Here is a 22,704-nt window from a genome sequence, read left to right as displayed (position 1 = left end):
TTCTCTAGTGCCCGTTCCCCAGCTGCAGGACGTCATGGTAGGAGTTATATGAGTCGTCTTGTTCATTCAGCTCTTCTAGCAGCTAGTAGTGCTCCAGCTCCTCCTAGGCCTCTGGAGCCTTATTATGCACCACCGGTATCTAGCGCGCCTCCTGCGCGAGGTGCTTTTAGAGGTCAGTCCAACAGACTTGGCCCTATCCAGTCACAGCCACCACGTCCTCCCAAAGCTTGTTTTGAGTGTGGTGACACACGCCACGTGGTGAGGGATTGCCCTAGACTTGGGAGGAGTACACCTCTATGGACTTCTTAGCCACAACGTGCCCAACATAGTTCACAGGCTATGATTACAGCTCCAGTTGCTACCCCACCTGCTCAGCCAGCTAGAGGTGGAGGTTAGGGAGGTAAAGGTTGCCCTCGAGGGGGAGGCCAAGCCAGATATTATGCCTTTCCTGCCTATACCAAGGTTGTTGCCTCCGATTCTGTCATCAAAGTATTATATTGGTTTACCACAGAGATACATCAGTTCTATTCGATCCAGGCTCTACTTACTCTTATGTGTCTTCTTATTCTGCTCCGTATTTGGGTATACCTCAGGATTTTTTGAGTTCCCTTGTTTATGTTTCTACTTCTGTGGGAGATTCTCTTGTTGTGGACCGTGTTTGGTTGCTCTTAGTAGTTTTGAGACCAGAGCTGATCTATTATTACTCAGTATGGTTAATTTTGATATTATCTTGGGCATAGACTAGTTGTCACCCCATTATGCTATTCTTGATTGTCACGCCAAAATCGTGACGCTGGCTATGCCAGGTGTATCGCGTGTTGAGTGGAGGGGTACTTTATACCACACTCCCAGTAGAGTTATTTCCTTTCTTAAAGCTCAACGTATGGTTGAGAAGGGGTGTGACACATATTTAGCTTATGTAAGAGACATCAGTAGTGATACCCCTTTCAGTTGATTCAGTCCTAGTAGTACGGGATTTTCCCGATGTGTTTCAAGCCGATCTCCCAGGCATGCCGCCTGATAGAGATATTGATTTTGGTATTGATTTGTTGCTGGGCACTCAGCCCATTTTTATTCCCCATATCATTTGGCTCCTCCTGAGTTAAAGGGGTTGAAGGATCAGTTATAGGAATTGCTTGATAAGGGTTTTATTCGGCCTAGTGTATCACCTTGGTGTGCTCCTGTCTTGTTCTTAAAGAAAAGGATGGTTCTATGCATTTATGTATTGATTATCGCCAGTTGAACAAGGTTACAGTGAAGAAACGTTATCCTTTGCCTCGTATTAATGATCTTTTTGACCAACTTCAGGGCGCACGGGTGTTATCTAAGATTGATTTGTGCTCAGGTTACCATCAGTTAAAGATTCGGGAGCCAAATATCCCGAAGACTGCTTTCAAGACTTGGTATAGTCATTACGATTTTCTTGTTATGTCATTTGGGCTGACCAATGCCCCAGCAACTTTTATACATTTGATGTACAGTGTGTTCTGGACATATCTTGACTCGTTCGTCATTGTCTTTATTGATGATATTCTGGTGTATTCCCGGAGTGGGGAAAATCATGAGCAGCACCTGAGGACTGTGCTTCAGACTTTGAGAGAGAAGAAGTTACATGCTAAGTTCTCGAAATGTGAGTTTTGGTTGGATTTAGTGGCATTCTTAGGCCACGTGGTATCGAGTGAGGGTATTCAGGTGGATCCGAAGAAGATAGAGGCCGTGCAGAGTTGGCACAGGCCATCCTCAGCTACAGAGATCCACAATTTCCTTGGTTTGGCAGGTTACTACCGTCGTTTTGTGGAGGGGTTTTCATCGATTGCAGCCCTTGTGACCAGGTTGACCCAGAAGGGTGCTCCGTTTTAGTGGACGGAGGAATGTGAGGCGATCTTTCAGAAGCTCAAGATAGCTTTGACCACAGCCCCAATTTTGATATTGCCTACAGGTTCGGGGTCTTATACGGTCTATTGTGACGCCTCGAGGGTTGGCCTTGGAGTGGTGTTGATGCAGGACGGTAGGGTGATTGCCTACGCGTCTAGACAGTTGAAGATACATGAGAAGAACTACCCTGTTCACGACCTTGAGTTAGCTGCCATTGTTCACGCTTTGAAGATTTGGCGTCATTATTTATACAGGGTTCCCTGTGAGATTTATACTGACCATCGGAGTTTGTAGAACCTTTTCAAGCAAAAGGATCTAAATTTGCACCATAGTAGGTGGTTAGAGTTGCTGAAGGACTATGACATCACCATCTTGTATCACCCGGGCAAGGCCAATATGGTGGTCGATGCTTTGAGTCGTCGGGCGGAGAGTTTGGGGAGTTTGGCTTATTTACCAGCATTAGAGAGGCCTATGGCGATGGATGTTCAGGCCTTAGCCAACCAGTTTGTGAGATTGGATCTTTCGGAGCCTAGTCGGGTTCTAGCTGGCGTGGTTTCTCGGTCTTCCTTATTTGACCGTATCAGGGAGCAACAATATGATGACCCTCATTTGCTTGTCCTCAAGGACACAGTTCAGCACAGTGATGCTAGAGATGTGACTATTGGCGATGACGGGGTATTGAGGATGCAGGGTCGAATTTGCATACCCAATGTTAATGGGCTTCGGGAGTTGATTCTAGAGGAGGCCCATAGCTCACGGTGTTCCATCCATCCGGGTGCCACAAAGATGTATCAGGATTTGAGGCAACACTATTGGTGGAGGCGGATGAAGAAGGATATAGTTGGATTTGTAGCTCGGTGCCTCAACTGTCAGTAGGTGAAGTATGAGCACGAGAGACCGGGTGGATTGCTTCAGCAGATAGAGATTCTGGAGTGGAAGTGGTAGCGGATCACCATGGACTTTGTAGTTGGGCTCCCACGAACTTTGAGGAAGTTTGATGCTATTTGGGTGATTGTGGATCGGTTGACCAAGTCCGCTCATTTCATTCCTGTGTGTACTACTTATTCCTCAGAGTGCTTGGCAAAGATTTATATCCGGGAGATTGTTTGCCTGCATGGTATTCCAGTGTCCGTCATTTCAGACAGAGGTACTCAGTTCACATCACGATTCTGGAGGGCCGTTCAGCATGAGTTGGGTACTCGGGTGGAGTTGAGTACAACATTTCACCCTCAGATAGACGGACAGGCCGAGAGCACTATTCAGATTCTTGAGGATATGCTTTGTGCGTGTGTGATTGAGTTTGGAGGGTCTTGGGATCAGTTCTTGCCATTGGCGGAGTTTTCTTACAACAACAGTTATCAGTCCAGCATTCAGATGGCACCGTATGAGGCTTTATATAGTAGGCAGTGTAGATCTCCGGTGGGTTGGTTTGAGCCGGGTGAGGCGAGAATATTGGGCATAGATTTGGTTCAGGATGCTTTGGAGAAGGTTAAGGTGATTCAGGATAGACTCCGTATAGCCCAGTCCAGACAGAAAAGTTACGCGGACCTAAAGGTTTGTGATATTTCCTATATGGTCGGAGAGCGGGGTTCTGCTTTGGGTTTTGCCTATGAAGGGCGTTATGAGATTTGGGAAGAAAGGGAAGTTGAGTTCGAGGTTTATTGGCCCTTTTGAGATATTGAAGCGTATTGGGGAGGTTTCTTATGAGCTTGCCTTACCTCCCAGCTTGGCAGGAGTTCTTCCGGTATTTCATGTTTCGATGCTCCATAGGTATCACGGTGATCCATCGCATGTGTTGGATTTCAGTTCAGTCCAGTTGGACAAGGATCTATCTTATGTTGAGGGTCTAGTGGCAATATTGGACAGGTAGGTTAGAAAACTGAGGTCAAAGAACATTGCATCAGTGAAGGTTCAGTGGCGGGGTCAGCCGGTTGAGGAGGCGACCTGGGAGACCGAGCAGGTTATGAGCAGCCATTACCCTTATTTTTTCACTACTTTAGGTATACTCTATGCTCGTTCGAGGACGAACGGATGTTTAAGTGTAGGAGGATGTGACGACCCGACCAGTCGTCTTAAGAATTAACACCCTGATCCCCTATTAACTACTTTCCCCAAGTTTACTTCTGCTATTTTGATTTGCCGGAATGTTCGGTTTTGAGTTTCGAAGAGTTTTGGAATACTTAGTCCCTAAATGAGAGCTTAAGTATTGGGAAGTTGACCATAGTCGGAACAATGTGAAGACGGCCTCGGAATAGAAATCTGATGATTCTGTTAGCTCCGTTAGGTGATTTTGGGCTTAAGAGCGGGTTCAGATGGTGTTTTGGAGGTCTGTAGCTAATTTAGGCTTGAAATGCCGAAAGTTAAATTTTTGAAGTTTCCGGTCCGATAGTGAGATTTTGATCTGAGGGTCGGAATGGAATTCCAAGAGTTATAGTAGTTCCGTTATGTCATTCGGGATGTGTGTGCGAAATTTTAGGTCATTCGGATGAGGTTTGATAGACTTTTTGATCGAAAGCGTATTTTGAGAAATTTGGAGTTCTTAGACTTAAATCCATGGTTAATTCGAGGTTTCGATGTTGTTTTAGGTGTTTTAAAGATTGGTACAAGTTTAAATAAGGTTTTAGGATATATTGATGCCTTTGGTTGAGGTCCCGGTGGCCTCGGGGTGATTTCGGATGGTTAATGAGAAGTTGAGGAAATGTTGCAGCTGCTATATTTTTGCTGCTTCTGGTATTTTCGCATCTGCGATTTGCGGACCGCAGATGCGGCGCCGCAGAAGCGGCAAAGGAGACCGCAGAAGAGAATTTTGGTCCTTTCTTCAGGTTCCGCAGAAGCGGTAGCGCATTAGCGAAAGGGTGATCGCAGATGCGGTTTCTGGTCATTTAATGAAAGTCGTAGATGCGACGTAGTTTCCTCAAGGCCGCAAATGCGGAAATCGCTGGGCAGAACATATAAATAGTTGCCTTCGCGAATTTGAGGGATTCTTTCACCATTTTCATTCGCGTTTGAAGCTTTTAAGAGAGTTTTTTGAGGAAAACAAAGGAGAATCACTTGGAGGTAATATCATTGACTTCATAACTCGTTTCTATGTGATTACAGACCTAATTAGTGATGAAACATTTGGGAAAAATGAGTAATTAGGGCTTGAGTTTAAGAGACCTTTAAATGAGGATTTGAGGGGTCATTGGACTCCGAATTCAGTGTTCTTGTTATGTACAAACTCGTGAGATTATGAGGTTTTTGAAAATATAAATTTCACCCAATTCCGAGACGTGGTCCCGAGGAGCATTTTGGTCATTTTATATAATTTCGCGTATTAGCTTAGAAAAATGGGTAATTAGAGCTTGAGTTTAAGAGACCTTTAAATGAGGATTTGAGGGGTCATAGGACTCCGAATTTAGTGTTCTTATTATGTATAGACTCGTGAGAGTACGAGGTTTCTGAAAATGTAAATTTCACCCGATTCCGAGACGTGGGCCCGAGGGGCATTTTGGTCATTTTATATAATTTCGCGTATTAGCTTAGAATTTAATTGTAGAATCAGTTACTTTAAGTGTTATTTACATTATACGATTGAATTGAATAGATTTAGGCCATTTAGAGTTGAGTACTCATGGCAAGAGCGTGGTTTCGGGTTGACTTTGAGCTGGTTCGAGGTAAGTGGCTTGTCTAACCTTGTGCGGGGGACCTTTCCCATAGGATATGATATATTTGGTAATGGAAATGCCTTGTACGTGAGGTGACGAGTGCGTACTTGAGCTAATTGTTGAAAATTTGGTTTTACTTTAAGTATTTCAATTGAGTTCCTTTTTCCTGTTTTATTCTACTTGCGAATTTAGCCTGTTGTAGTTTAGAAAAACATGTTTAGTTGATTTAATTGCATATTTGCTTAAACTTCCTTAATTGCATTACGTGAAGCATGTTAGGCTAGAATTAACTATTTACTTGGTATGAAATTTGCATTTAATTGAGTATTCTTGTGTTGCTTCTATGTGTTTTTAATTTAGGACTACAGGACGGCATCCCGGGAGATCCCCTGTACGTATTTATGATCTGGACTGAGGTGCGGGATACCAAGAGATCCCTGGAACGTATATTGACGATACCAAGAGATCTCTAGCATATATTGAGGATACCAAGAGATCCTCGGAATACCAAGAGATCCCTAGCATATATAGAGGATACCGAGAGGTCCTCGGGATACTAAAAGATCTCTAGCATATATTGAGGATACCGAGAGATTCTCGGGATACTAAGAGATCCCTAGCATATATTGAGGATACCGAGAGATTCTCGGGATACCAAGAGATCCCTAACATATATTGAGAATACCGAGAGATCCTCGGGATACCAAGAGATCCCTAACATATATTGAGAATACCGAGAGATCCTCGGGATATCAAGAGATCCCTAGCATATATTGAGGATACCGAGAGATCCTCGGGATACCAAGAGATCTCTAGCATATATTGAGGATACCGAGAGATCCTCGGGATACCAAGAGATCCCTAGCATATATTTAGGATACCGAGAGATCCTCGAGATACCAAGAGATCCCTGGCATATATTGAGGGTACTAAGAGATCCTCGGGATACTGTGAGATCCCCGGTTACTTCCTTGTGGTTTGCCTTCTTCTTTGTTTTCGTTATTGTACTCTTATTATCCTGTGCAGATTCTTACTGTAGATTCTCAATTGTACTGCTTATCTTATCCTATCATCTTTATATTTGTAGGGCCCTGACCTTCCTCGTCACTACTCAACCGAGGTTAGGCTTGGCACTTACTGAGTATCGCTGTGGTGTACTCATGCCTCTTCTGCGCATGTTTTTCATGTACAGATCCATGTACCGCTACTCAGGCCTATAATCTATGAGGAGGCGACTGCTCTAGAGACTTCGAGGTACATCTGTTGTGTCCGCAGACCGAGAAGTCTCTTTCTATTCCTGCTTTTAGTACTTAGCCCTTCTATACTTTTTTCTTTTCTTATTAGACATTCCGGAGTTAGAGCTATATAGTATTGATCTCAGCTTGTGATTCGTTGGTTTCCGGGTCTTGGATTTACGTATTGGTATTGAGAGTTAAACATGGTGTATGTCGAGCGGCACATTTAAACACTATTATTACTTTATTCCTCTTTTAAATTGTTTTACTTCTGCAATTTAGGCTTACCTAGTCGTAGAGACTAGGTGCCGTCACGATGGTTCAGGGAGGGCGAACCGGGATCGTGACAAAGTGGCAACGCTAAATTAAATAAATAATATCATTTCTAATAATGTCATTTTAATTGGAAAAACTCTCAATTTCTTCAGAAAAAGGAGGTGTGACTGCTACATATTTTTTTATATAGCAAATAACCTTTCTAGGGGATTTCTAACCCAAGAGTAACTTTTTCCTCTCTTCCTCCTATCATCTTCGTACTATAGCCTACTCGCATCTCGCATATCCATTAAAATCTCTATCTCTCTAGTGTTACAATTTCCCCGAAGAACCACCATCGGCCTAACCTGCCGGAACACTGTCGTTAGACCTCCTTTTTATTTTTTTCTCCTTTGTACTCTCTCTTATCTCACCCGCTATGAAAAATCCTCAATATAGTACCTCAAATTCCTCAATCCAGATTGACCTCGTCATTACCTCCATCATCGTCGTCACTGGAATCCATGGCCAACCTATCGAATTTCTTATATCCGAGTGTATTTTCTCGTATCTGAGTGTTTTCTCATATTTGAATATTTTATTTCTTGTGCCCGAATTAAATATAACGAAATACACATTATGACCAATTTTTTGTTGGTTTGACCGGATTTTGGTAGATACAATGTGATGGTTTATTCTTAGATCTGGCCGGATTTTTGTTCATCTCTATTTTTAGTTTTAATACAATGTATTCAGTGTTTCTCTTGGTCGGAAGACGTCATCTCCAACGAACTTTCTTCTCTTTTTTGCTATTGAGTCACATACAATGATATAAATATAGTGTATTCTGTAGAAATACAGTCAAATTTGAGTGTATTCTATATTTTCAATGCAAATACTATTTATTTTTTTGTATTTTGCCTGTATTTATGTATTTCGAAGGCTATTTTTTTGTGGTAAATCCCTATATTTTTGGAATTTTTGTTGTTTGAATACAACCAAATTAAATACAGTATAAAAGCAATTAGAAGTGAATGCAGTGAATTGAATACAACCGAATATCACTATTTTTTGTGGTTTTTTGTTTTTGAATACAATCGAATCGAATACAGTAAAATTGAATACAATATGAAATAGTTAAGAATCAATATAGCTGAATTGAACACAGTACATATACTCGAATTAAATAGAATGGTATACACCATATTTCTTAATTTTTATTATTTGAATACAACTGAATTCAATACAGTGAAATTGAATACAATACAAAATATATAAGAATGAATACATCCGAATTGAATATAGTTGAATACAACAACATACAACCCATGGCAAGCAATTAGTAGTTACGAAATTAATTAGTTAAATTATAGATACGCTCAACAATAAGCCTTCAAACAATAGTCATTTCTGAAAGTTCCCCTGAAGTGTAAGTATCTATTAATGATGTGAGACCTTTTGGGGAAAGTCGTGCGGCCTTGGCCCAAAACGAATAATATCACGTCATATTAAAAGTATCGTTAAACTGGTTAAGCCCAACCATTTGAAGTAAAAAATTTCTACTTTATTTGCTTTCTAATCTTTATTTTATAAAAGTCTCCAATTAACTTCAACAAAAATATTCGAACTAATCCAGTTTCAATAGTAAAAAATTATTCAGAGCGCCTCCCAATGAATTCAATAGTAAAAAATTAGATTCGAAGCGCCTCCCAATGAAGCTGGTAGAACAAATAGTCCGATCATTATCGACCACCCAACTACCACTAGCACGCAGCAATCAAAGGATCCAAATTTACAGTCAAAACCTAAGGCACAGTAGAAAAATGCTCGGTCTCAAAACGTCAGGACCTGCACCTCCAACACCTTGCTCTCACTTCTTATCCCCCAATCCTACCACTGCTACTTCTCGCCATTTCAAGCCTTATTCCTCATTTCGTTCTATCAAAATGTCAGCTGAACAAATCGTCGAACACGTTGTGCTCTTTAAAGCCAAGCCTGATGTTGACCCGTCAAAGCTTAGTGCCATGGCCAACAACCTCAACAGCTTAACTTCTCTCAACCAAGTCGTTCACCTCTCCGCTGGTCCGCTCATTCGCGACAGATCTTCCTCTTTCTCCTTCACTCACATCCTTCATTCTCGGTACAAGACAAAATCCGACTTGGCCGATTACTCTGCGCACCCCGACCACGTCAGCGTCGTGAAGGAATACGTGTTGCCGGTGGTTGATGACATCATGGCCGTCGATTGGATTCCAACTGATTTCTCCGGCCCGAGTGAGGTCCCGCCTGGTTCGGCGTTGAGAGTGACGTTTCTTAAATTGAAGGAGAATTTAGGGGAAAATGAGAAATCACAAGTTTTGAGTGCTGTTGGAGGAATTAAAGAAAAATTCCCTGGGATTGAACAGTTGACTGTTGGGGAAAATTTTTCTCCGGGTAGGGGGAAAGGTTTTTCGATTGCTTCCATTGCGGTTTTCAAGGGAGTGAATGAATTGGAAGCTTTGGAGTCGCAAACTGAGCTGGCAAATGAGCAGAAAGAGAAGGTTAAGGATTTTCTGGATGGTGTTGTTGTGGTAGATTATGCTGTTCCTCCTACTCAATCAGCTAGCCTTTGAGTAAAGATCAGCAAGTGAGGTTATTCTTGCCTCTAACTGAAAGTCAATTTGCCTTTGTGCTTAAAAAGCTTAGTAAATTTGCTTTGTTGGGGTGTGACTATGATTTGCGTTTAAACATGGCTAATAAATTCAGTTATCCTTCGTTGGTGAAATGCATTTTTTTTTTTTGCATCTTGAACTTTTGCAAAGGTGTCCTTTTTATGGCCTCTTTATAATAACATTTTATATGCTTTTCATTCGATCAGGTTTTGAACTTTCCATTACTATTTTGCTTCTGTAGCCATACTTAAAAAGCGACTGTTGTGTATACTATTGTGATGTTTTAACAGGTTGAAAACTTTGGTCATTTTCCAGGATGGCATAAGCCGGATATGGACTAGAATACCTTGCATCATTCTGATAATGTTTGATATGGATATTGTGTGTTTTATATAAAGAATTTAGAGTTTGGGTATATAATTTTTTGAATTGGTAGATTGGGAGGATATTTTGATGGATCTCGTAGCTAACGGCATAATCCTTTCAACCTTCGCTAGTGAGAAGGTAAAACTAGCATACTGTTACCGATAACCCTTGGGTAGAGACCATAGTTATGATTTGACACCGTCCCGAAGGATGTCCACAATTTACTTTGTTTATCCGTCGAGGTAAGTTGTGAGACCCCATGTGTTTTTTTTCCTTTCTCTTACGTAATATACGTAACGTGGCGTGGTTATATTAGGTATATACGATTGGGTATAGCACATTGGGAGAATAAGACTGAAAATGTGTGGTAATATCAAGGAACTAACTAAAGCTTTAGGTCAAAGGAATCCCTTAAACAAAGGTTCGTGGTTAAAGAAATGGCTCGGGTAGCACCCCGCGCGTTCGGAAGGTTTAAGTTAACTTGCACCTGTGGGATAAGACTAAGAGTGTCTAATATGCTAAGAATAGTGTGTTATGAGGTATTATAATATCACACGGGTCACATGTTAAGTTTTGGAGTCAAGCAAGTTGCGAAATAAAGGTCGGCAAAGGTTATCGTAAATTTCTCTAATAATTTTTCTAAACTTTGGGTCAAATGTATCAGATCATTTCTCCCAATATATAATGAGTTATGGGACCCACAACCTATCGAATCGAAGGTCTACAAGTCTAGTTCGCAAACAAAAAAACTCCACATCAAATGGACATTGGAGTAAAAAGTTATGACTGTTTTACCCTGGACTGTCCAGGCTGAAACCGGGTCGCGAACCGAGTCGGGTCAAACAAGTGGTATAAGTCGGCAAATCCGACTTGTAAGACCCCAAAACATTTCATTTTCGTCCCAAAACAGTGAGGGAGCTGAAGAGAGGGTTCCATGGTGTTTTTGAGTGATTAAGGTACGTTTTTAATGATTTCTACCGTTAAAGTTTGTCCCCGTGCCTAGAAACTCAATCTCTACGCTTTGCAATCGTTTCCCCCTTCTATTAGCTGTGTTTGGAGCTATTTTTGGAAGATAGGAATTTGTTGTTCTTGCTGGTTCTTCAGGCTTTACACTTGATTTTCCAAGGTAATCATCTTGGGACTCTTTTATGACCGTTTTTACAAAGTTCTACGGACGTTTCGTCAAGTTAGGGCCATATGGCAAATCTGCTGATTTAAACTCAATTATGAACTGTTTATAGGTGCGTATAAGCTGCATATATATAGTGTTTGCGAAGCTTAGGACGTAAGGAACAACTTTCATAAAGGAACTACAAGCATTCAGACGTTCGTTGGAAAGGTATGTTAAGGCTAAGCTCCGTCCTTCCTTTTAGCACGAACTTTTGGAAATTCCTAAGACGTCAAATGTGATATTTTACTATTCTATTGCTAGAAAGACCTTATGTGAAAGACATTGGGATTGTAGCTGAAGTATTTTCATGATGCTATTAGGTTGATATTCCACTCGTTCGGTTAATTATGGTATTCGACATCTATATATGTCATTTTGTCGGCTTTCTTATCCATATGTCTATATATATGAATTCTTATTCGTCTTTGGGTTGTGTGACTAAACAAAATAAAGGCATTTAGTATTTACGATCAGTCCTTCTTCCTTGTTAAAGTATATTTTAAAATCTCTAAAGTGACACATCGATTTCCAAAAATCTCAAATATAAATTTTACGTTTAAACTATTAAAACACTTGATTTTTGATATACTTTCCTTTACTAATTATCAAGAAATCAGGTATAAGGACTAAGTGAAGCACCTTAAGCTTTTTATGAACATCTTCAGAGTTAAGTTGTCTTTCTAAAAGTCGAGTTAAGTTTTCAAGCTTATTTATTCAAAGAAAACATATGAGGTTCCACGAGACAATTGTATGCGATACGAAGGTGATTATGAGATCATGAGGATAAGAGTACCTATGAGCCAAGATTGGCTAAGTTCTTGTTATGGCCTATTATGTGCATTCAAAGTTCATATCATACATGGTATATTATGCATGGACTTCGAGCTATAATCGGAGGTAAGGGGCCTATTTGCCCGAAAAACTATATATATTGTACAGATGGCCACAGGTTGGCAATATGATACCGGTTAGCTACCGGGAGAGACCGCCATTGCTAGCATTTGGTTGGGTATGTCATGCATTTGCATCAATATATATGTATTCACGACATACGCTTACACGAGCATACCATGCATAATTGATTACTATGAGGTCGGATGTCGGTCATGGAGGTTATAAGAGTTTCAGTGTCAGGTGGTTTCACTATTATTTTTTTACATCAGCTATGTATGATTCTACTTTCTGCCTTACATACCAGTACATTTTTATTCGTACTGATGTCCCGTTGCCTGTGGACACTGCATTTTTGTTTCGTGCGTGCAGGTCCAGGTAGGGACTCTGATCGACCCCTCCGCTAGGATTTCGGGGTTCAGCTGTGAGTTGGTAAGCTCCACCTCTTCCTGGAGCTTTCATAGGATGGTTACTTTTGTGTACAGTTTGGGTATAGTCGGGGCCTTGTTCCGACAGTGCTTATGACACTCTTAGAGGCTATTGTGGACACAGTATTTTGGGTTTCTTTTTGTAGCTTTCAGTCTCCAGCCCATAGGCTTGGCATGTATATATATGTGTGTAGGCATGTATGTCTCCAATCGCGGCCTCGTCGGCCAACTAGTACTTTATTATTTTGGCTCGTCTACCTTTGTTTATATGGCTTATTGTTATTCAGGTCATGACTTTAACGGTCCAGGCTTAGTATTTCAGATGTTGTGCTGCTCGATCTGTTGGGCCCCAGTTTAGTTAGCTAGTATGTTTAGTGGCTAACTCGATCGAATACAGTATCGAGTGTCAGTCGTGCCTCCCCTAGTTTGGGGCGTGACATAAGTAGTCCCAGCAACTACATTGTTCGCTCGTGGAAACTCCTAAACTTTATGTATATGATTTGTACATAGTATTTTTACATAGCTTATACGTATTATTTTCATGGCAGGCTAAGATGAAGCTCCTATATTATCGCATTGTTATTCGAATACAACATACATGATATATTTGTGATATGATCTGACTGTTTACCTTTATTGAAAATGGGGATCTCTACCTTGTTTCAGAATAATGTATGTTGGCATTTTTTCTTGCTTGTCTCCATGAAAAAACGGTTGTGGATAAGCATTATGACCTCAGTGAGCTAGCGACTCACTTTTCACTTTTGCTGTTTTATGGAGTACATATGTCGTCGAGGACCTCCCTATCTAGAGTGAGCGAAGTTGTTAGTACTTGTGAGCCCTGCTTGGGCGAAGAGTCTTTATCATCTATTCTCTTTTCATTTAAACTCTTAAAGTTGCTTCTTTAGTCAGGTTTGTTAGTACTTTGGTTATCATAGGACTTGTAACTATGCATTAGAACTTTCTTGTCGTATTTTGGTGATGGACCTTGTATTATTGTGTTACAAACAAAAGGTTACCAATGGTTGTGACTTGGGTTAATGGGTGCTTGTTGTGGAATGTGATTTAGTTGAGACAAGAAATTTGGATAGTCCTAGATGTAGGAAATTTTGTTCAATTATTTGCAAAATTGCAATTAGGCTTGCTTGGAGACCCTACTCCCTAAGCGCTATCATGGCCTTTAATTGATGCGGATATCCAGTAACAAATGGAGCACACATCTGTAATAGAACCTCAATTGTGGTTATGTAGACAGTCATTCTCATTGCCAAAGTACTCATAGAACTAACTAATGGAGCAATTCACAGAGTTCAAAATAGAGACGATTTATAGATACAAAGATTATGCGCTCCTCACATTTCCTTAGGGTGAATCTCTTCCCCCGGCCATACGTGAAAACGGGATACTTGATGCTTCATGCACCCGGCTTTTATAGATTTTGCTCCTAAATGAACTAGTGCAAGGCTTGTTAGTACCATCACTTCGCTGACTCTACATAGGAGGTCCTTGTCCGTGTTTGTAACTCTTTATGTAAAACAGTAATGGAGAAAGATTGAGTTTCGACAGCTAAGTGAGTAGAATACGCTTATCCATCATCATTTTTAATAAGGACCAATATTCTAAAAATATAGTACACGTCCTTTTATAATAATGGTAAAATGTCGTAAAGCATATCACAAGTATATCATGTATACTGTTTTAAAATAACAATGTGGCAACAAGAATGCATCATTTTAGTCTCTTCATGCACATGAGTATAAGCTTTATAAGATATTATGTCGCAATCAAATATAAATGCTTAGAAGGTTCGCAAGAATGAACCATGTAATCGATGGGGCTCCCCTACCTTGAGAGAGAGCCAAAGTCAAATTATCGCTGGTCTGGGAGGATATTGATAGCGGTGTGCTACTTCTTCCTTTCGTTCTACTGAGTAGTGTAATTGTGATTCGTTGATATAAGGTGCACCGAGTCTAACGAACCTCTCCTCCTGTACTTCTTTTTCATAGTTGTAGTACTAGGGCTATCCCCGTGTTTCCAATTTTTAGGTCGCTATTATTGTCTGATGTTTCCTTTGTTTCAGTTATGTTGTTATTCTGGCCGTAATTACTGTTTTCTTTCCGTAGTTATTTGTTATAACTGCTTTGATTTTACTTTCACTGAGCCGAGGGTCCGCTGGAAACATCATCTCGCCCTTCATAGGTTTGCATACATACTACCCTCTCTAGACCTTACTTGTGGGAAAATACTGGGTATGTTATTGTTGCATTTTTTAAACAATATGGGGCGTTCCCTTTTAAAAAAACAATATAGGCCATTCCACTTATTTTGAAATAGGCTTTAGCAAAATACTTGCAACTGTAAATACACTAACAGTCAATGCAAATCTATTAAGGTAAAACATCTCAAGATAACATTTTGGTATAGAAGATCTGATCAGCATAGTTAATTCAAAATTATGTCAATATCATATGATGTAAAGAACTTGTCAAATTTTACAGTAAGATACTTCATTTATCAAATCCAAATAAATGCAATAAGTTTATAAATCATGTAGTTATAGAAATACATTTTTTGATAAAGTTATTACTCATACTACATGTGGGTGTAGTTCAAGGGTAATATTGTTGAGCAATCTCAATGCTTTCCCCAATCAATTTATGTTTACTATAAATAGGGATATAATTTATCTAAAAAGCTAACACTACCTATTGTTAATTTTTCAGATTAATTATATCCCTATTTATTGTATATCCTAGCCAATTTAAAATACCCAACCCTTCTGGTTTCATGCCTGTCACTTAATTCATCAAATTGAGTTTGCTCATGCCATGGGTTGCTCAAACTCATCAACAAGCTACCAGTTATAACATATTCATATCATATAGCACATGAAGAATTCCATGAATTCTCTTTCATAACTTTTTTTTTTTCAAACTCTTAATCTCATCCCAATTCATCACAGCAATCATAATTTAGTTTACCCATAATATATAGTAGTCAAATACATAGGCCTTGAGTCTAGCAAATTACCTTGAGTTTTTAATGTCAAATCATGATGCTTCTCGTTTTTCTTCTTCTTTCACTATCTATTTCATTGAGTCATGGAAATTAGGATAACCTTGGAAATAAGGAAAACTTTGTTCGATTATCTACAAAATATTAAACTTGCAGTAAGACTTGTTTGGAGGCTCAACCCCCTAAGCGCTACCCTAGATTGGGTCGTGTCAAGTTAAAGAGTTTCTTGCATGCATCGTAGCTTCATTTACTTTTTGTCAGCTGCTATTTAAACTATTCTTAGGGACAACTAGCAATGAAAGTTTATTTGATGCATGTAAAGGCTGGTGGACTTTGTAAAGCAAGACCAGTTGGGAGGGTCGATGAGAGTTAAGGATCGTCAGACATGGGATTGGCGCCATGGGGATCTTTTGAGCTGCTGCTTCCACATCAAATAGCATCCTATGACTGGTAACTAAAGTCTAGATCACATAATCCTTACTGCATGATAAAGAATATTGATGAGTTTGGGATATGACAGAAATTGTTGGACCAGGAAGAAAGATTGTCCTTCCTGGCCAGCCAAACTGAAACCTAATATATCCTTGTTCATTGCCAGAGGGGATATACCAATTCTCTCAGCCTTTTCCAGAATATTTTACTCCATTGATAATCACTACTGGTGCTAAGTTGGTTCTTCTGCAATGTTATGAAGGCTAAAGATTGAATGTTTCATCCATCTATTGAAGATTTGACACTTCTACTTCAAGAAATATTGGTTCTTGCATTGAGAGACCAAAAGAGGCTGTCATCTTAGTCATGCAAATTTAAGAAATGGGAAGACCCAAAAGAGGTTTTCTGGCAGAAGTACTGCTCGTGGTAATGACACCAGGTAGCCATTTTTAAGTATGCTATTTAAAATATATCCACAGTTTACAATGTATTTAAACATTAGCCAATTCACTCAAACTTTTGGATACGGCGTCCTAAAGTTTAAGCCTCAAAGTCCAAACTTCAGGGCATCGTGTTCTAAAATTCAAAAATTGTGTCCAAAAGTTCAAATCTTATGTCTTGAATTTTAAATTAATGGTTCAGAAATTCAGGAAACTTAGTCTTGAATTTTAAATTAATAGTTCAGAAATTCAGGACACTTAGTCCTTCCTAAATTTCAAATTAGCAGCTCAAAAATTTAGTACACTAAGTCCCGAATTTTCAAATTCAGTATACTTAGTCCTGAAGTTTGGATGATTTGGCTAATCTTTAAATATATATAAATTATAAATATATTTTAAACAGCGGACTTAAAAGTGGCTACCGGTGCAGTTAACCGTTACTGCTCTATATGAGAGTTCTATTTTTTTCATCATTGAATGAAATCTTTCTTTCAGTAATAGCAGGCATTGCTGATCTGATGTCTGCAAAGTCCAGTAGAACACTAGAACGTCCTTTTCGCAAACATCTGTGATTATACCTCCATGTGTTTCTTGGGGTGGACTGCATCTAGATAACTAGACCATCATTTTCATCTTTAAATGCTTAAGTTTGTGTGTGTCTTTATGTGTTTTTTTAGTCCTATTCTATACATACAATATGAAATAATAAATCGATTCTCGCATAACTTAGTGTATGTATTATTTAAGATTGCCAATCCATCGCTGCATTATACGAGAAGATTATTTTTCCTAATCCCTCCAGCCAGATATGCAGGCATTGTGTTATCTTGTGTGGAATGTTGTGGTGGAATTTGATTTTCTTAATCCCTCCCACCAAACAACCCCTTAGTTTGTTGATAGTATGAAAAAAGTACTTCAGGTAATAGTTCAGTTCGCGCAACTTTGAGATATGGATTCACTTTGCCCAGCCTCATTCCTATATAATGTGAGACAATTCTCAACGTGCCTGTAGTAAAATCCACCTAGCTGGAGTGCCAAACAATAGAGTAATACTAGCAAACTGATTCGATTTTAGAAGTTTTATATCATGAAATTTAACTCTAATTGAATTGCAAGTTCTATTTTAGTTTAGAACAGGAAAACAATATATTAGGCCCAAAATTTGGTATTGGTTACTAAGTAATATTGGTGTGAAAATAGCACGGGCTAGCCAGTTTTCGGACTGTTAATTGAAAAATAGTCAGCGTTTGCAAAGCCATTGAAAAATAGTCATTATTTTGCTGCAATATGAAAAGTTCCAGCATAATATACTTGAGATTAGTGCACTTGTGTATGAACTTCAGCACACGGAATGTATCAGCATAATATACTGGATATTGGAGCTCTTGTGTATGAACTTCCAGCATATTATGCTGGACCAGTATATTATGCTGGAAGTTCACATGTAAAAAATTCGAACTCTAGTATATTATGCTGGAATATTTTTCAGATTTTGAACGGTGTTCGTTCAGATTTACCTTTACATGAAAAGTTACTAAATTTTGATTACTTTTGAAATTGTGATTATTTTTCAGTTATCACTTATAAATCTGGCTATTTTTTAATTTCACCCTGAGGCTAGGTTTCAATACTTTCAATGTTTTACGGCGTATGTCATTTTTGTTTAGCTTATTATTCCCTTACAAGAAAAAATTACCATAAACGAATTAGAAAACATGAAACTTACTACTCCTAATCATTATGGGAAAGAGTTCTACCTAAGTATGGTAATTTGTAAGTAATACCTAACAATTCTTGGAAATTGTATTAAACCATAGACAGCTTTTTGCGCCTCATATATATTCCTATTCTACTTAGGAATAGCTTTACGCTCAAGTTTCAGGGAAAAAAGAGGTAAAAAAGACTTCGGTGGAAGAATATAGGACACATTTTTTGGTTAACAAAAATCGTGTAACTAAAGAAGTTCGGGGGTCAAATTAAGAATAACAAAAGTTGTGAGTAATATTAAAATTATTCAAAAACAATACCCATTCAAATTATTTCAAATTTTCATTTCCCTCTTCTTTCTCATTCTCTCGTTCTTCTTCCTTACTTTCTTCTTTCTCTTCAATTTTGTTGCTGTTGCGGGTAGTTCAGGTATGTCATCTTCTTGTTCTTCTTCATTTTCTTCTTTCCCTCTTCATCTCATAATTTCATCTTCTTCTTCTTTTTTCATTTTATTTTTTGTTTAAAATATACAAGAGAAAGAGAAAAATATGAAATTTTATAAAATGAGTATTTTGCAAAATACCCTCAAGAAATTTTGAGACATCCCCATAAATGAATATTCTGTTGAAACATCTCTAGGGATGTTCGAAAGATCTCCCCGTGATGTTTGAAACATATCTCGAGATGTTTGAAACATTCCCCAGAATGTTTAAAACATCTCTCGGGTTGTTTGAAACATCCATCGGGATGTTTAAGACATCTACCGGGATGTTTGAAATATCTCTCGGGTTGTTTGAAACATCCATCGGGATGTTTGAAATATCTCTCGGGTTGTTTGAAACATCCATCGGGATGTTTGAAACATCTCCCGGGATATTTGAAACATCCATCGGGAAAAATGAAACATCTTGCGGGATATTTGAAACATCTCTCGTGGATGTTTGAAACATCCATCGGGGTAGAGTAAGAGGGGGACGTTTTTGTAAATAAGAAAACTTTGGAGATTTAAAAATTATGTCATTAACTCTAATCACAAAAGTGTCTCTTCTACCTCATTCTTAACACTTTTGTCTTAAAAATTTATGTAAGTGTTGAAGTGTCGTAAAAATTTAAATCCCCCAAAGTTTCATTCAACCTTTGTTGCTATATATAGTCTTTAGACGTTGTCCGTCACCATTAATACTTGTGCTTTCTCCTCTCTTGTCCCCGTAGTGGCTTCGATTTAATTTCTTCTTCTTCTACTACTACCTTTGGCAAGGCTCCATTTTCTACGCACGAAAAACACTCCAGAATTTCTTTCTTTCTGAATACACTACATCCTAATTCGCAGTCTCTCTCTCTCAAATTCGTAAGTATGATTTTGCTCCGTTCTTTGAGTTCGTTGGTATCCTGCAATTTGTATTGCCACTGTTGCAGGAAGGTTTATTCCGCTTTATCCTGGGAGGATTTAATCCATTACCTTGACAACGTGTGAGGGGGTTAAAATTCCTTAAGGACGCACAAGAAAATTGTGGACTCGGAATATTTCTCATTCTTTATTGTTTTCTAGATTTCTTTATTCTTCTAACAGTTTTGTTTTCTGATTTTTTGTTTTAACACAGTAACGCTCACATGTTTATCATCACTGTGTCAATCTGGGACTCGATTACTAAAGTTTTTGATTCAGAAGCCTGGGAATGGAGGAAAGGAAAAGATATATTGTTCCCTCAAGAAATTTATGTTGACATGTTCACTCCAGCAATTAATGCAAGTGGTTTGGTTTACTTTAAATTAGGAGATGATCAAGTGATGGCTTTAAACTATATATATAATGGAGAAGAAGCTTTTCCAAGATTTTCTCTTCCAAAACCTGCAATGGAATACAAAAATTATGGATATAACCAACTTGTGAAGTATAATATAATGGGAAGTTGGGGTTTACTTGTTTGGCTCCAAAAGGGTTGGAGCTTTGGGTTTTTGAGAATGGAAACCAAAGTTGGGAGTTAAAAAAGGAAGTTGATATTGAAAGTTTAAAGAAAGTGACAAAAAATCCAAGTCTAGTTGGGTTTTATAATGCAGACTTTGCTTTGATGAAGGATTATTATGAAGTTATTTTTTACAAGTTGCAGGATAAGAGTTTAAACAAAGTGAAATTGAATAAATGTCAAAATAATATTCAAGAAATTTTCCCTTTCCGGTCAGATTTGGAGCCACTTGATATAAGGATGCAAGACTCCAACAAAACTGTTCCAGCTACAAAAGATCTCTATCCCTTTTCGATTTCTTTTCTACTTATTTTTTCCATTTTTCATTTTTGGTATTTTGTTTGATTTTCTCATGCATAAGACAGTTTATATGATTTATTAGTGATATGATGAAATGTGTAGTAAAAAACGTAGAAGTTCTGGATGTTTTTTTTTTAATGCTATAGAATTTTTTAGTCCCAATTGTCTGATATTGCGTAAGTCCCTTTTGCTCCTAAACTTACCTTCTTTTTCTATAGTGAACATGCATGTTTAACGCGTAAAAGATTGTTAGTAAATTGTTAGATTACTCTAAATTTAAATTTCTGTACAAAATGATATAGTGGGGGGGGGGGGGGGAATTTGTACAAATGGGATCGTTTAGTGTCTTCTCTGAATTTTGACCCGTTAAGTAAAGTCAGAATTTTAAAGCACGTTATCAGAATTCTTAAGCACATGACCCTGAATTTTTAAGAATTTGAAAGACCCTGCAAATTCTGACAGCATGCTTAAAAATTCTAGCAACAAGCTTCAAAATTTTGATGTGGGGATATTATATCATTTTTTTTTTAACGGAGTTTAAATATAAATGGTGATTTTAAAGCGTAATTTTTACCATTAGAAACAGTCGAACATACACGAGCATCGAACTTCCACACATATCTCGACGTGCCTGGAATAAGATCCATCTCGAATCCCAAAACATAGATTAGTTAGTAACTTAATTAGTACTGCATATCTGGTTCGATTTTAACAGTTTTTCAGCATGATATCGAACTTCATATGAATTATAAGTTCTCTTTTCTTTTAGGAGAGAGAAGAAAAAGAAAACTGCCACACATATTTATGAATTAAATGCGCACTTAATTTTTATATTAAATCGATGAATGCAAGACATGTGTCGTGTATATATACAAACTTAAACATAATTAAATAATATATATTCTTACTTCAAATTTTAACTGTCGAGATTAAATTGCTTGGTCTGAAAAAATACTTAGAGTTGTCAATATGGGTCGGACCGGGTTAGCTCAATCCAACCCATGTGGGCTTTAGAAATAGACGGGCTGGGCTGTGCTAGCCACCATTTCGATGGGTCTTATAATGGTTGGTCCACCCTAGCCCTATGTGAGATGTGGGTCCCCACGGGCCGGCCCATTATTTTTTAAAATATAATTTTATATTTCTTCTTTAAGTTCTAACCTAAAAAAAGATAAATATTTAAAAGTTAAAAAATATCTTATTGGAAAAATTTCGTAAAACTTAATAACTTTTTATATTTCTAATATATCACAATAAACACTAAAAAGATAAAAGACAAGACTATATTTCATTCATTAAATGTCAAAACTCAAAACAAACTATTCAAGAGAACGTCCATGACGATTATGGGATATCCAACGCATCATCTTTATAAAACGCATTTGAATTTGCTTGTGATAAGGTTGTCGTAACATCTTCACTTTCATCTATATCAACAATTCATATGCAATATTAATTAGTTAAATATTACGAATAATTAAATTTTAAAAAGTAATGATATTCAAATTCACATAAAATAATATTACCAGTTTGAGTTTGGAAAAAGCCGTGCAACCAATTTCAAGTATTAACAAGTGTTTTGGCATTTTCATGATGGATGCAACTTCTGTACTTTGCCAGAACACGCGCACCAATGCTAAATGTTGATTCCGATGCTACAGTGGTCATAGGAATACTAAGTACACCACGCTCAATCACTGAAAGATCGGAATATTTTCTAGAATGGTCTTTTCCTATACATGACAACATCCATCTCTTGAAACTTCTCAAGATCAGGCTTTGGTTCCTCTAAATAAAGATTCAATTTTGACTTTGCATCCCTAAAGACAATATACTTTTTATATTTTATACATTTTAAATAAATATTTTTATTAGGCCCATGGGCCGGCCTAGCCCAGCCAGCCTCAGTCAGTTAAAATAGCACAGTCTAGCCAGTTTTCGGACTGGTCATTCAAAAATAGTCAGTGTTTGCCAAGTCAATAAAAAATAGTCACTATTTTGCTGCAACAGAGACTAGTCCAGCACAATATACCGGAGTTCGGTGCACCTGTGTATGAACTTCCAGTATATTATGCTGGATCGATATACTTTGATGGCTCCAGTATATTATGCTGGACCGGTATATTATACTGGAACTCCAGTATATTATGCTGGAGTATTTTTCCGGATTTTGAATAGTATTTTCGTTCAGATTTATCTTTACATGAAAAGTGGCTAAATTTCGATTACTTTTGAAACTGTGGCTATTTTTGAATGACCACTTGTAAATCTGGCTATTTTTGAATTTCTCCCCCTCAGTCAAGCCTCACGGGTCACATACTTACTCG

General features: G+C 38.2%; 1 protein-coding gene across 6 annotated transcripts; it reads left to right on the top strand.

The window, feature by feature from the left end:
* Positions 1–8,651: 8,651 nt before the first annotated feature.
* On the top strand, positions 8,652–12,931 carry LOC107763852 (stress-response A/B barrel domain-containing protein UP3). 6 transcript variants are annotated; one of them, XR_012695883.1, is made up of 4 exons: positions 8,652–9,643; positions 11,271–11,368; positions 12,464–12,523; positions 12,807–12,931. XR_012695883.1 is itself a non-coding variant. In XM_075223518.1 (2 exons), the coding sequence occupies exon 1, from the start codon at positions 8,725–8,727 to the stop codon at positions 9,622–9,624; it is 900 nt and encodes a 299-aa protein (XP_075079619.1). In that variant the 5' UTR covers positions 8,652–8,724; the 3' UTR covers positions 9,625–9,643; positions 12,464–12,772. The 6 variants fall into 6 exon arrangements, 1 of the variants encoding a protein (XP_075079619.1); XR_012695885.1 differs by lacking the exon at positions 11,271–11,368 and having other exon boundaries at positions 8,652–9,638; positions 12,807–12,929; XR_012695884.1 differs by lacking the exon at positions 11,271–11,368 and having other exon boundaries at positions 12,807–12,929.
* Positions 12,932–22,704: the final 9,773 nt, after the last annotated feature.

Source organism: Nicotiana tabacum, chromosome 10, assembly GCF_000715075.1.
Source record: "Nicotiana tabacum cultivar K326 chromosome 10, ASM71507v2, whole genome shotgun sequence".
NCBI lineage: Eukaryota > Viridiplantae > Streptophyta > Magnoliopsida > Solanales > Solanaceae > Nicotiana > Nicotiana tabacum.
This window is presented reverse-complemented; position numbering and strand designations above follow the sequence as displayed.